This window comes from Phaenicophaeus curvirostris, chromosome 2 (genome assembly GCF_032191515.1).
Source record: "Phaenicophaeus curvirostris isolate KB17595 chromosome 2, BPBGC_Pcur_1.0, whole genome shotgun sequence".
NCBI lineage: Eukaryota > Metazoa > Chordata > Aves > Cuculiformes > Cuculidae > Phaenicophaeus > Phaenicophaeus curvirostris.
This window is the reverse complement of record NC_091393.1, coordinates 21,544,899-21,556,975: the sequence shown is the minus strand read 5'-3', so window position 1 is coordinate 21,556,975 and position 12,077 is coordinate 21,544,899. Positions and strand designations below refer to the sequence as shown.

The 12,077-nt window shown below is 38.9% G+C and overlaps 1 protein-coding gene across 1 annotated transcript in view; it reads left to right on the top strand.

Moving 5' to 3' along the window:
• Nucleotides 1-6,369, top strand: part of GFRAL (GDNF family receptor alpha like) — a 33,488-nt gene extending 27,119 nt beyond the window's left edge. The window contains exons 10-11 of the mRNA XM_069850856.1: nt 4,947-5,028; nt 5,999-6,369. Of these exons, the coding sequence (XP_069706957.1) occupies nt 4,947-5,028; nt 5,999-6,086 (170 nt within the window). The 3' untranslated portion in view covers nt 6,087-6,369. The remainder of the gene's footprint in view (nt 1-4,946; nt 5,029-5,998) is intronic.
• The last annotated feature ends 5,708 nt before the right edge of the window (nt 6,370-12,077 follow it).

The following is a 12,077-nucleotide window of genomic DNA, read 5'->3' as shown; positions in this document are numbered from 1 at the left end:
ATCATCGAGTCCAACCATGTCTTGGTGTTTTTCCATGTGCTTGTAGTTCTTTATTCTTCATTAACCCAAAAGTCCACTTTGATAATTCATCTCCTCTGCCTCGTTTCGGTTCCCCTCAGAAGTGATGCTTCCACGAGTCATGTCCCTTTTCCAGTCATAGAAGTCACTTATCTTCTCTCTTGAGACACATCTATTTACCTTTAAACTTTAAAGAGAAAACTCACGTTGATCCATTAACTTATACTCATACCTAGTCTATGCCTTTGAGTCTATTTACTCAAAAATAGGTGACCTTTTTATCATTAGTTATGATCAAATCTAATGGCTATGTTCTAAGTCTGACATTTCTTACAGAAGTTGTTGATTCAGCTGGACTGGGTTTTAAACCAGCCACAGAAGGGGATGTACATAGGGCAACTGAGCAGTGTTCTTGCAGTTTTCATAAAGATTAATTTCCAACACCTGTTCTTATTATATTCTTAATACAATACTCTATTTATCACAATCAGCTATCGATAATATCTAATCCTACACAGATATATTTATCATATCTCCTCATTTCCTTTAACAGGGTTGTAGGACAACCCATTTGTCTGTGGGCTGATAAAACCCTGTTAACAGGACGTGATGTGGGCAGAGCCCTAACTATATACAAGTTAATCAGACTTTTGCTGTAATTTTATGCAGAATTTTATGTAATTTTGGAAATATCAAAAAGTGATAAATCAGATGAAAATTCTCCAAACGTCAAGAAGGCTGTTATTGCCTACCTGCTTATACACTTCTAGTCTGGTTTCGACTTTATCTTATGAAAGTCATCTCCATGATTTTACAGATACACATAATTTAAAAGATTGCTTCCCACGCTTTAATTTGAAAAATTATTCATCTGTGAAGAGATAAGCATTTACTTTCATCAGCATAGAGGTTCGGAGCTAAAGTATTTTTTGGCTGGAAGACAAAGCTAGAAATACAGAACTCTTATCTTGTTCTTGTGAGATACAATAAAATTGGGCTTGACCCAAAACTGTTGAAATTAATCTTATTTCATCTTAAACTGCAGAGTTATCATAAATTTCCTAGTGAGGAGTGTTGCTGTGCTGAGAATCTAGATAAACAAGTAATTGGCAGGGTTCATCTATAATTATACCAGCTGCTGTGGGAACTGAGATTAGTTCAGCTCCAGCAACTTTAATTTGTGAGGTATGAAATATTGTCCATCTGATTGTTTTATAAATGTAAAAAAAAAGCCTGTGACACGCTGTGGGTAGCCAAGAAACCTCTCAGCACCAGCCGGAATTAATCTACACGATGAATATTCATAGCCATTTCACTAGGTATACATAAGCAAGTAGATTTACATAAGAGGGTAATCCCACTAACTATTCCAGCTGCTGAGCCCTCTGCTATTCTTGGCCAAACTTCATGACTGGAAATGTTCTATGCAGTCAGCGCCAGATAGTGCTTCACTGGTATCTGCAGCCCCAGTGGTTGTGTCCCTCAGTTTTGCAGCCCATCCTAGGAAGGGCAATGCAGCCACAGTGTCCCTGCTATAGACCTGCATAAAGTGAGAAGGTCCACGAGTGTTTCATGACTACAGATCACCTCCAAGGGTGGAACAGCCCACCCAGAGCCTTGCAGCCCTTCCCCTTGTAGTGGAAATGACTGCTCTCCCCTTGTCTTGATTGACTCTCTGCAGGACCAAGCTGGAGGCATCTCATATTTTAGTCACTTCCTATTATAAGTCTTTAGACGCTGTGTGTGTGTCTTTCTCACTACATGCAGATATTTGTAGCGCTTTCTCCATCTGGTCAGAGAACCCAAACTAGGTTTTTTCTTCTGCACCTCAGTCATTTCACAGAATCTCAGAATCACTAGGTTGGAAAAGACCCACCGGATCATCGAGTCCAACCATTCCTATCAATCACTAAACCATGTCCCTCAGCACTTCAGCCACCCATCTTTTAAACACTTCCAGGGATGGTGACTCAACCGCCTCCCTGGGCAACCTCTGCCAGTGCCCAATGACCCATTCCATGAAAAAATTTTTTCTGATTTCCAGCCTGAACCACCCCTGGTGGAGCTTGAGGCCATTCCCTCTTGTCCTGTCCCCTGTCACTTGGGAGAAGAGGCCAGCCTCCTCCTCTCCACAACCTCCTTTCAGGTAGTTGTAGAGAGCAATGAGGTCTCCCCTCAGCCTCCTCTTCTCAAAGCTAAACAACCCCAGCTCTCTCAGCCGCTCCTCTTAAGACTTGATCTCCAGCCCCTTCACCAGCTTTGTTGCTCTTCTCTGGACTCGCTCCAGAGCCTCAACATCCTTCTTATGGTGAGGGGCTCAGAACTGAACACAGGGTCATCTTTGTAGCCTCCTCCGGACCTGTTCCAACAGCTTCATTTCCTTCTTATGTTGAAGAGTCCAGAACTGCACACAATACTCCAGATGAGGCATCACAAGAGAGGAATAGAGGGGCAGAATCACTTCCCTCGACCTGCTGTCCACACTGCTTTTGATGCAGCCCAGGACACGCTTGGCCTTCTGGGCTGTGAGCGCACATTCCCAGCTCATGTCAAACTTCTCATCGACCAGCACCCCCAAGTCCTTCTCTGCAGGGCAGCTCTCAAAATTACTTGAACGAAAACATAACATTTTGTAATATTTCAACAAATACATAGCATTTTATAAGATTTCAACAAAAAGTAGGACATTTTTATTTCATTGACCATTTCAGTGTGCTTTTATTAAAATGAAACATATTTTCCAACTTCTTAAAAAAAATATTGTAATTTTTTGGTTAGATTATATTAGCCCATTCTTAACCATCCATTTAACCACCTATTGCTCCTAATAATTTTCCTAGTCTTGTTGAAAGTGATGTACTTTAAAAACTTCCATTTGCCTTAAATATTGGTAAACCTTACTTTCCACTTCAAAAAAGTAGAAAATGTTTTCCCCTACAACTACTCCTGCAGTTGCAGAAAGTTTAAGAAAAAAATGACTAGGTGAATAATTAAGATACAGAAAATGCAAAAAAAAAAAAAAAAGCCTAAAAATTATTCTTTTCCTAAAACTCACCATCTCAAAGAAATGCTGTAACTTGAGAGGAAGGGCAACTGCTGATGTGTGTTTTAATGTATGATGGTATTAGCTGCTCATGTTGAGGAGGTGGTTGAGTCACCTTCCCTGGGGGTATTTAAAAGATGGGCGGATGAGGTGCTGAGGGGCATGGTTTAGTGATTGATAAGAATGGTTGGACTCGATGATCCAGTAGGTCCTTTCCAACCTAGTGATTCTGTGATTCTATGATTCTCATCAACCAGCACCCCCAAGTCCTTCTCCACAGGGCTGCTCTCAAGCACGTCATCCTCCATTCTGTATTGAAATTGTGGATTGCCCCAGCCCTGGTGTGGGACCCTGCACTGAGACTAAGATAGACCTTGCCTCTTTTCAAAAATTCTCCACATTAAATATTTTTCAGTTTCTTGCTGTATTTTGATATTCATTCTGTACAGCTTGTGATGGTTCATTTATCGCTTTCGTTGTTCTTTTATTGGAAAACTTGATTCTCGGATAGCTTTTTGAGGAAAAGTGAGCATCATTCTGCAATAAAAACCAAGCAGGTCCAATGTCCTGCTCATTGCTTGCCCCATTGTAGAACATATATCTGCTCTCTCTTACTGGAGATGCTCCACTATCCATACTGCCTGTGTTTGTATTACACTATAAACTGTGTCTGTTGCATAAATGTAGTGTATACAGAAATGTCTCATCTAGAGTCTGTATGTGCACATGCACAAACATACAACCACAACATGTAAAAACTGTTACAGAGACCAGAATTTGAACTTTTCACAGCCCAGGTAAGTGGCCCAGTGACAGGACCAGGACTCCCATCTCTTCCTTGGTGAATGTTTCACTGAGGTGAAGCAGCTTGGGAACATCTCAGGTCCTCTGCATTTGAATTCCTATATAAACAAAATGTATTTAATTGTATAAATATGACAGAATCGGTGCAACAGGAAAGTAGCAGAAAGGACTCATATTTTATGCTTGTGGGTCTTGAGTCTCCTTGTCAAGTCATCTAACCTGTCCATCCCAGGTTCAGGGCTAATGTTACATTCTCAACTGAAACTTTTCCTTCAGAATATTTGACTGAAATGGATGGATTCACTTCTTCAGAAAAAATATGTTTTTCCTCATTTAGAAAACAGAAGTTGAAACAACCTCCAGTTTTTCAACAGTTGGAATTTTTAGCACATAAGCTGCCAAAATGAATTTTTGGTGAGAAACCTAAGAGAAAGAGGAAACTCCTTGGGCATAGGGCTCAGAGACACAGTGGTAGATTCCACTTTACATTAATTTACTTCTAGATCAAATCTTGCTGCACGCTGCAGTTATGGTAATATGTGAAAAAGGAAAAGAGATCTAGCAGGTAAGTAAGGACCAGGTCTCATCTGATACACAGAATAAAATTAACACCTTAAAATCAATGGGGAGAATACTCCAAAACACAAATCAGAGTAACAAGCTGCTGCCCCGAAGTAACATAAAAGGTAGTGCTATATATATGAAGTGCTATTGGAGCTGGTATTTACTAAAAGGAGTCTGAAAATTATTTTGCACCACTTGGTCATTGGGCACTGGCAGAGGCTGCCCAGGGAGGTGGTTGAGTCACCTTCCCTGGAGGTCTTTAAGGGACGGGTGGATGAGGTGCTGAGGGGCATGGTTTAGTGTTTGATAGGAATGGTTGGACTTGATGATCCGATGGGTCTTTTCCAACCTGGTGATTCTATGATTCTATGATTCATACCATCCAGGTCTTTTTCCTCCTTTTAGTTACTGACCTCAGAATTGATAGCTAATTTAGCACACATATCTATGCATTCCAATTCAGATCTCAACTGAACAAGTAAATGCTTCATGTCTGCTTTCTGTTTTTTCCTTACAGGTGAAACAGTCTACATAATCGCCTATTCCTCCTGCATAGTTCTCATCCTAGGAATAGTCTTACTGACTCTCCTAAAGATCAGGTAATTTGACAGGTATATTAATCACTGGTTCTTGAAAATTGGAAAGGCAGAAAATAAAATGTTTTGACTTAGTTAAAAGGTTGGCACTGCAATTGTCTTTAAAAACAGTCCAGCATGCCCCAGAGTTGGAAAGAACTGACATAGCAGTAGTCAGCAGGAAGGAATGAAATACGATGCCTATCTACAATGCCCTCCATTCATGCAGAGATCCCAGGCTTCAGGAGGTTTCATTTCCTGTCCCATGGCAGGGGAAGGTGAAATCTGAATTCAAAAATTCTGCGAGGCTACCTTCCTAGCCCTGTAGCAGGCAGAGGTAATGCAGAAAGGAAATGAGAATATTCAGCTTTATAACATATTTAGAAACCGAACCGTGAATGCTGCTATTGTAGTTAATATTCTTGCCAAATGCCATTTTTGTTGATAGGATTCTGTAAACATTCCCACACACACAGTATGAGAAACTGCCCAGTGCTTGGTAAGAAAACAGAAATGTGCATTCACTTAGTCAAATGAACTTGGCCTTTTCTGAAATGATACATTTTCTTAGACCAAATTAAATGGCCAGATTTCAAGAATTACACTGTCAGATGATAGGTAACAGAACATGATGTAGCAGGAGCTATATATAGTGTGAGGGATACTGAGTCAAATTTCATTATTAAATTCAGAGGCAGATCAAAGAAGAATCGTGCAGAAAAATGCAAAAGGCAAGTCAAGGATATATGGGAACAGAGGCTTTCTCTTTAGGTTTGCAGTTACAGGAATATCAGCATATAAATAAAACTCAGATTTAAAGAATACAGGGGATGGAAGAAAGAACAGTATATTAATAACAGAGAAGGGAATTATTTTATACCACAGTGTTCATCATAAAAAGCGGGGAATTTTGCCACTGATTTCAATTAAGCCAAAGTTCAAACCAAAAGCTGTGTAGTTTATTACTAAATACATGCACATTCTTTGTTTTCAGAGCCTGCAGAACAAAACATGAGTCAAGACGTCCCTCGCCAGACCATTGTTCTGAAACATTTATGGTCCATTATAAAAGTCGCAGATGAACTACTCTGTTGCTTATGCTTTTTAAGGCCATTCTTGAAAGCCAGCCTGTTGTGCATATGCGATAATAAAATATGTATATTAGAAAACCTACTATAAATTATGGAATTTTGTAGTTGAACATAAAAAAAAATATATTTATTAACACATATTAAAACTTTCATAGGCTAAAAAAAGAGTAGAACCGTACTCTCTTTCATTTGCATAGGTTAATAGATCTGTCCTGAGCTGCACATTTGCTACATTTTTAGATGCACATGTCAATGGTATAAATGCTGTATCAGCATGAATCTTTGCATCTGATCGGAACTCATCTAGCAAAAAGGAAAAAAATACACTCAGAAACACTTTTAAAGAGTTGTTAAAAAGTACAGATGTGGTGGTTTTGCACACAAGATTCCCAAATCCCTAATGACACCTTGGCATGGCAGCACCTGTAGGTGCCTGTAGTTTGATAGTGGAGCTCTTTGTGAGGGTAGGAGGAGATCAGGATCACAACCATTTTCAGCATGAAAATTAAGTAAGTAAACTCTGACTGTCTGAGCTAATGCTTTGACTCCAGTATGTCGTTGCAGAAAGTGGTTATTCTTTCTTCTCTTTCAAAAAGAAATGAGTGATCCTTGCCAATTCAAATACAGTAATTTTAGAAAGCATTTTGTGGCTTGAATGCCCTAGGAGAGAGCCACTTGCTTGGGGCTGAAGTGAAGTGCCTAATTCTCAAGAGAGAAGTTAAGAACCATCTCATCATCTGTGTTTCCTATTCATTGTCTCTAGGCAACATCCAAAGTGCCTAAATCTCCCCATGCACTGCACTGGGAGTCATGGTCCCTAACACACCACTCTGGATCCCTCTTTCTAGCTATGAATTCTGGATTTCTCCCCGTAGCTGAGTCATTTTGCTAGATTTATACATCTGTTTACAAGCAATGTTTTTCTTTGTTATATCTATGTAATGATCTGGTTCTGGTTAGCACAAGAAAATGGACTGGCATTTCTTATATAACTGTCACCATGAGTATGGTATGTATTGTATCCTTATGCTAGCATCTGATGAATTAATTTTATTTTTAATTTGATTAATTTGAATTTGGTTGAATTCCCACTAAATATAACTCAGATATTGAACAGTATCGGGAATTAAAAACTGGTTCCACTGAACCAGCTCCAGTTTTAACCATGAATGATTTACATCTATAGGCTAGAAATGTATGATATGAGAAGAAGAGCAGGAGTCTGTACTCTTTAATGTGACTTTCACTTGGCGCTTTAGTAGCTAGTGAAGTGATTTAGGTGTGTAATTCTGCTGAGGAGAGTTGTAGAATTTTTTGACAATTACAATATGCATTTTCCCTTTCTTTAGGATCTGCATAAAACCAAAAATTCCTTCTCATTTTGCAATCAAATGCTATCTCATCACTAAATCAGCCTTTGGACAAAAGTACAACAGAAAAATTGAAAGCTAGTTAGCTTATTAATTCAACCCATCTCCTTTGTCAATACAGCCATTTGAATCATTTAGGTTACCTCCCACCATGTAGGTGTTTTGAAAGAAGTATATTAATAATCCTCATCTTAAAACTGTGAAAAGGAAAACAGAAAATATTCTTTGAGAATATATTCTTATCAGCGTTGGATAAAAACATATTTTTTTATATAATATACCCATGATGTGAATCCTGTGTTGGTTTTCAGTCTGACTTCAAAAAACAATGATGCAATGCTGAACCCTCTGTGTCACCAAATTGAAGAGATCCTTTTATATTCAGATTTAACTAAGCCTCAATCATAAAAACATCTCTTGTAACTTTCTGTCCTATAAACCTTTTGTTTTCATATTATATTTAGATGTTAGGAATTCTCAGATATGTGCTTATAGACACACACTCATGCACACACACACAATTATATAAAATGTATTTGAAGCAAAGGGTAAATAAATGAGTTATTCTGACAGACTGCAAGATATTCAGTGGCTATTGTGTTGCTTCTGTAATTTTACAGGCTCTATTCATACATGTCAAATGTGTTCTTTTGATTTGTATTCCCTAGTGATGCTGTATTTTGTCAATTGTATCTAGTTGTTAAGTATTAAATAAAGGAATTTCTGCTGGGATTATCTATGTTTAGGTCACCATGATTTGACTGCAATTGCTTCATGACAGTTTTGTGATGGAAGAAGCAGTTGTAGCTTTGTAATGGCCTAATCATTAGCATCTTCTCCTCTGAAGTGAGACATCGGCAGCTAAATCCCAGCTGAGGAAAATTAAGCCTCATTGACAACTTAGTATTCCCATAACGTAGGTATTTTTGGGTAAAGTTCATCCCCCCTCCTTTGGAACTAGGACATTGCAGAGTGAAGAAATGAAGATTGGGCCAGAGGGAGAAGGCATAAATTTTAGCCTTACAGCTCTCTCATCTGAAAGAGCACATACTGGCTTCCCCATTTTTTTTTCTTCCAATATTTTTTATGAGGTTTATCTAAAGATTGTTTCATATTAAATATGTAAGGAGTTTTTGAGAAAAGTACACAGGACTAGCTGTTCCTTGTCTTGAAGCTACATGGGTCTGAAGTCTCCGCTTCTCCTGTCTTGCTGCAGTAAGTCCTGAATTCTTCAAAAGGACAATTTTGTTCAGCCATCTCACAGAATGGGCTGCTTGGAGACACAGGCATGGATTCAACCTTTTCAGGCTGTTATGGGAATTGCATGCTGCTACTCTGAGCTAGAAGTCAGATCAAGCTGAAGATGGATGGAAACAGCACAAACATCATCCCCGAGATGGTGCCTTAAGAGAGCGAACTCCATTCAGTTCTTTCAAAATAAATTACTCTGGGTGTCTTTCCACCAGGGAAAATGCTAACTGTTGGATTCAAGCTAGTCAAGAAAACCAACTGTAGCCTATGTTGAGGCTCTTCAATGGTAGCATGGGGTAGGGAATTTTACAGTTGACTTTTGCAAGAAAGCTCCCTGCTCAACATGCTGATGTTTCAGGCCACATACTGCAGTCATTCATCCTCCCGTGAAGTGTGTAGGGAGTCTTAGACATCAAGTACAGGGCACAGATTTCTACTTTGCGATGGAACATCGGAAGTTAGACAATGCCTCATTGAATTTTTCGACTCCTACCTCCGTTCCTGGCTGTAGCTTTTAATGTTTAGTTAATGGAGGGAAGAAATGTTTCCCTAGTAACTTAGAAGAGATTTGTCAGCTATAAAAGCACACAGGAACAACTGATAAAAAGGTAATCCTAAGAAAATGCACTCCAAATGGATTACGAGGTAACAAAGTCAACACAGGCGTACATGTCAGAGAGACAGCTTATATTTGCTAATGCTGTATGTGTGAGCCAGTTAGTCAGAGCTGCTGAATCTGGAGTAATACATGAGCATATCAGTTTCAATAAACACTGAGACAGATTTTATTTCAGCTTTAACACCACATATTGCAAAATCACAAATGCATTTAACCGAGAGGGTACATGACAATTCCTTAACAAACATATCATCTCTTTGACATATGTTTTAAAGGACTAAGTTGACTTTGGCTGTAGTCCTTCTGCCTGCTGTGTTATTGCAGCAATGAAAATCAAAACTGCATTAGAGCAGAACCATAGAGAAAAATAATCTTAAAAAATACAACATAACATAAGAAAGGCATTGATCAGCAAGTCAAGAACCGTAAAGTAAATGTCATTCGTTCACTTCTCCAGACTGATTCTTCTGTTTAGTCAGTTTGCTAGACATTTCACGATCAATGAAGAGAACTTAAGTCTATCTGAGAAATCATACAAAAATTCAGTGGCAGAGAAAACTCATTTTCAGGTATCACAGTAACTAAACAACATTTCTACTCCTTAAAAAGAACTCTGGTTAAAAATAGGCAGATCTTATACATTTACACTAACTCTTTGGACAAGTATTATTTCATTTCAACAGCACTGATCCCGAGCATAGGAATTTTTCCTCGCAGACTTGCAGTCCTCATTTTGCGACTCCTTATTACAATAATAAAAGTTTTATGAACTCAAATGATGCTATTAAGAAAGGAAAATTAGCCAAAGCCTCTCTGGACTTATTCACAAGACCAGAATATTCACTTCTTATTTCCATAAACTCTGGTTATACATGAAAATGAAACATTAAAGTGCTGGTCAAGAGCCAAGTTGCCCTAATACATAAAAGTTCAAACTACAAAGCAAGCTGCTGCTGGAAGACATTAGCACTATCCAAGTATGGGATCCATGTCATTGCCATCTTGTGAAAGGCACTGAGGAACAGTTATGCCCGCTACTAATGGAACTGGTCAACTTCTCCTCCAAAAAAGCACACCAGACACGCCTTTAGAACAACATAATATCTTGACCAACTAAAAAAGCCAATACTTGATTTTCCAGCTATTGCCAACACAGAAAAAACTGCTGTGAAAGTATTAAAGAAAATTCCAGCAGTACAGCATTGGCCAGCTGTTGAACCTTCAAAGGTCTGGACTACGGTACAGACCGAAGACTGCAGTGGGAACTCTGGTTTCCACAATCCACGGCTCTGGCATAAGTAAGACAATCTCCACGTTGTTCTGCAAGGTCTCTGCAATGACTTTGATAGAATGAGCTACAGAAGAATTTCTCCAAAGCATAGAATTAAATATTTGGTATATCTAATTTGTCTCTGATAAGACTCAGAGAGAAGAGTCAATAAGTACTCCTCTCCTTATGAGGGCTCTCAGAGTTTATGCTGTCTCCCTTTCAGCATCTAAGGAGGATCATTAGAAAAACAGATCGGGAGATAGCACGTCCAACAGTCTTTGCTGGGCTCCTGATACTCAGCAGTCTCTTGCTTCTTCTTGATACATTTATATATATACACATATACACATATACACACATTTATATATATATGTGTATATATATATAAAACTTTTATAATGACGTAGTAATAGGAACACCTGCTCACATAAGCCGAACACCTGCATCTAAGCTTTGTGCAGCCAGATGGTTAATTTGGGGTGAAGTGATAGCAAACTTAGTGGGAGACATTGATAGGGACTAAAAAAGCAGGCACGTCTAGTGATGAGTCACTCAATATAAGCATAAAGATTTAGAAGTTCAGAATTGCTGGAAAGCAGAAGCATAATCATATTACTTACAGTTCTTGCCATGTCTTTGAAGGGATGCAATCTCAATTGTTTTATTACGTGTTGAACTCATGCTGCCAATGTAAGTGATGCATGCTCATCACATAGCTACTGGCTTAGACCTTGATCTTAAGGGCAACGTGTCCCTTTTTTGTGAAGCCAAAGATCAGGTGTTAAAATGTGCCACACAGTCAAAATGATGCCAGCCCAAGAAAGCAGAGCAGCAGCACTTTACATGCCTAAGAAATTTTACTAGCAAGAACATGTGATGTCTCAGGATTCTTAGTCACATACAAGTAAAGAAGGATTTTGTGGAGACTGCTCACCTGGACCCACAGGTCTAAATTCATCCCAGGTGGCACTTTGGCACATAAATGTTGGATTGCTTTTTTAATACGTCTCTGTGTCTCTTCCACCTTTGTAACAATCCTGATAAACCATTTGTCTGTGACCTCCACCCTGGGTTACTATAACTCACTAAGTGGGTAAAGCATGGGCTCCAGATGTTACTGCTCATCTTTTCCAGTGTACATATCAATATAGAACAACAGACCTACATTTAAGGCTTTCCATGAGTTGTTTCTAAAACAGACCTAATAAAGAACCAAGGCATTTTAGGCTGTTCACCTCTGTGATCAGAATCTACTGTTTCAGTTCATGGTGATTGTTAGCCTCAGAATTGCAAACTGGACAGCCCAGATGCTGAGAAGCATAGGATGCACTACACATAGAGGCATATCTGAAAACTCCAGAGTGAAAGGGTCTCCTAGTGCCAAAGTCAGTGATTCCTCATGGTAGTAGGAATATAGACATCAAGACATCTCAAAGACCTGAGTAGATTTAGCTCATTTATTTTGTAGACTT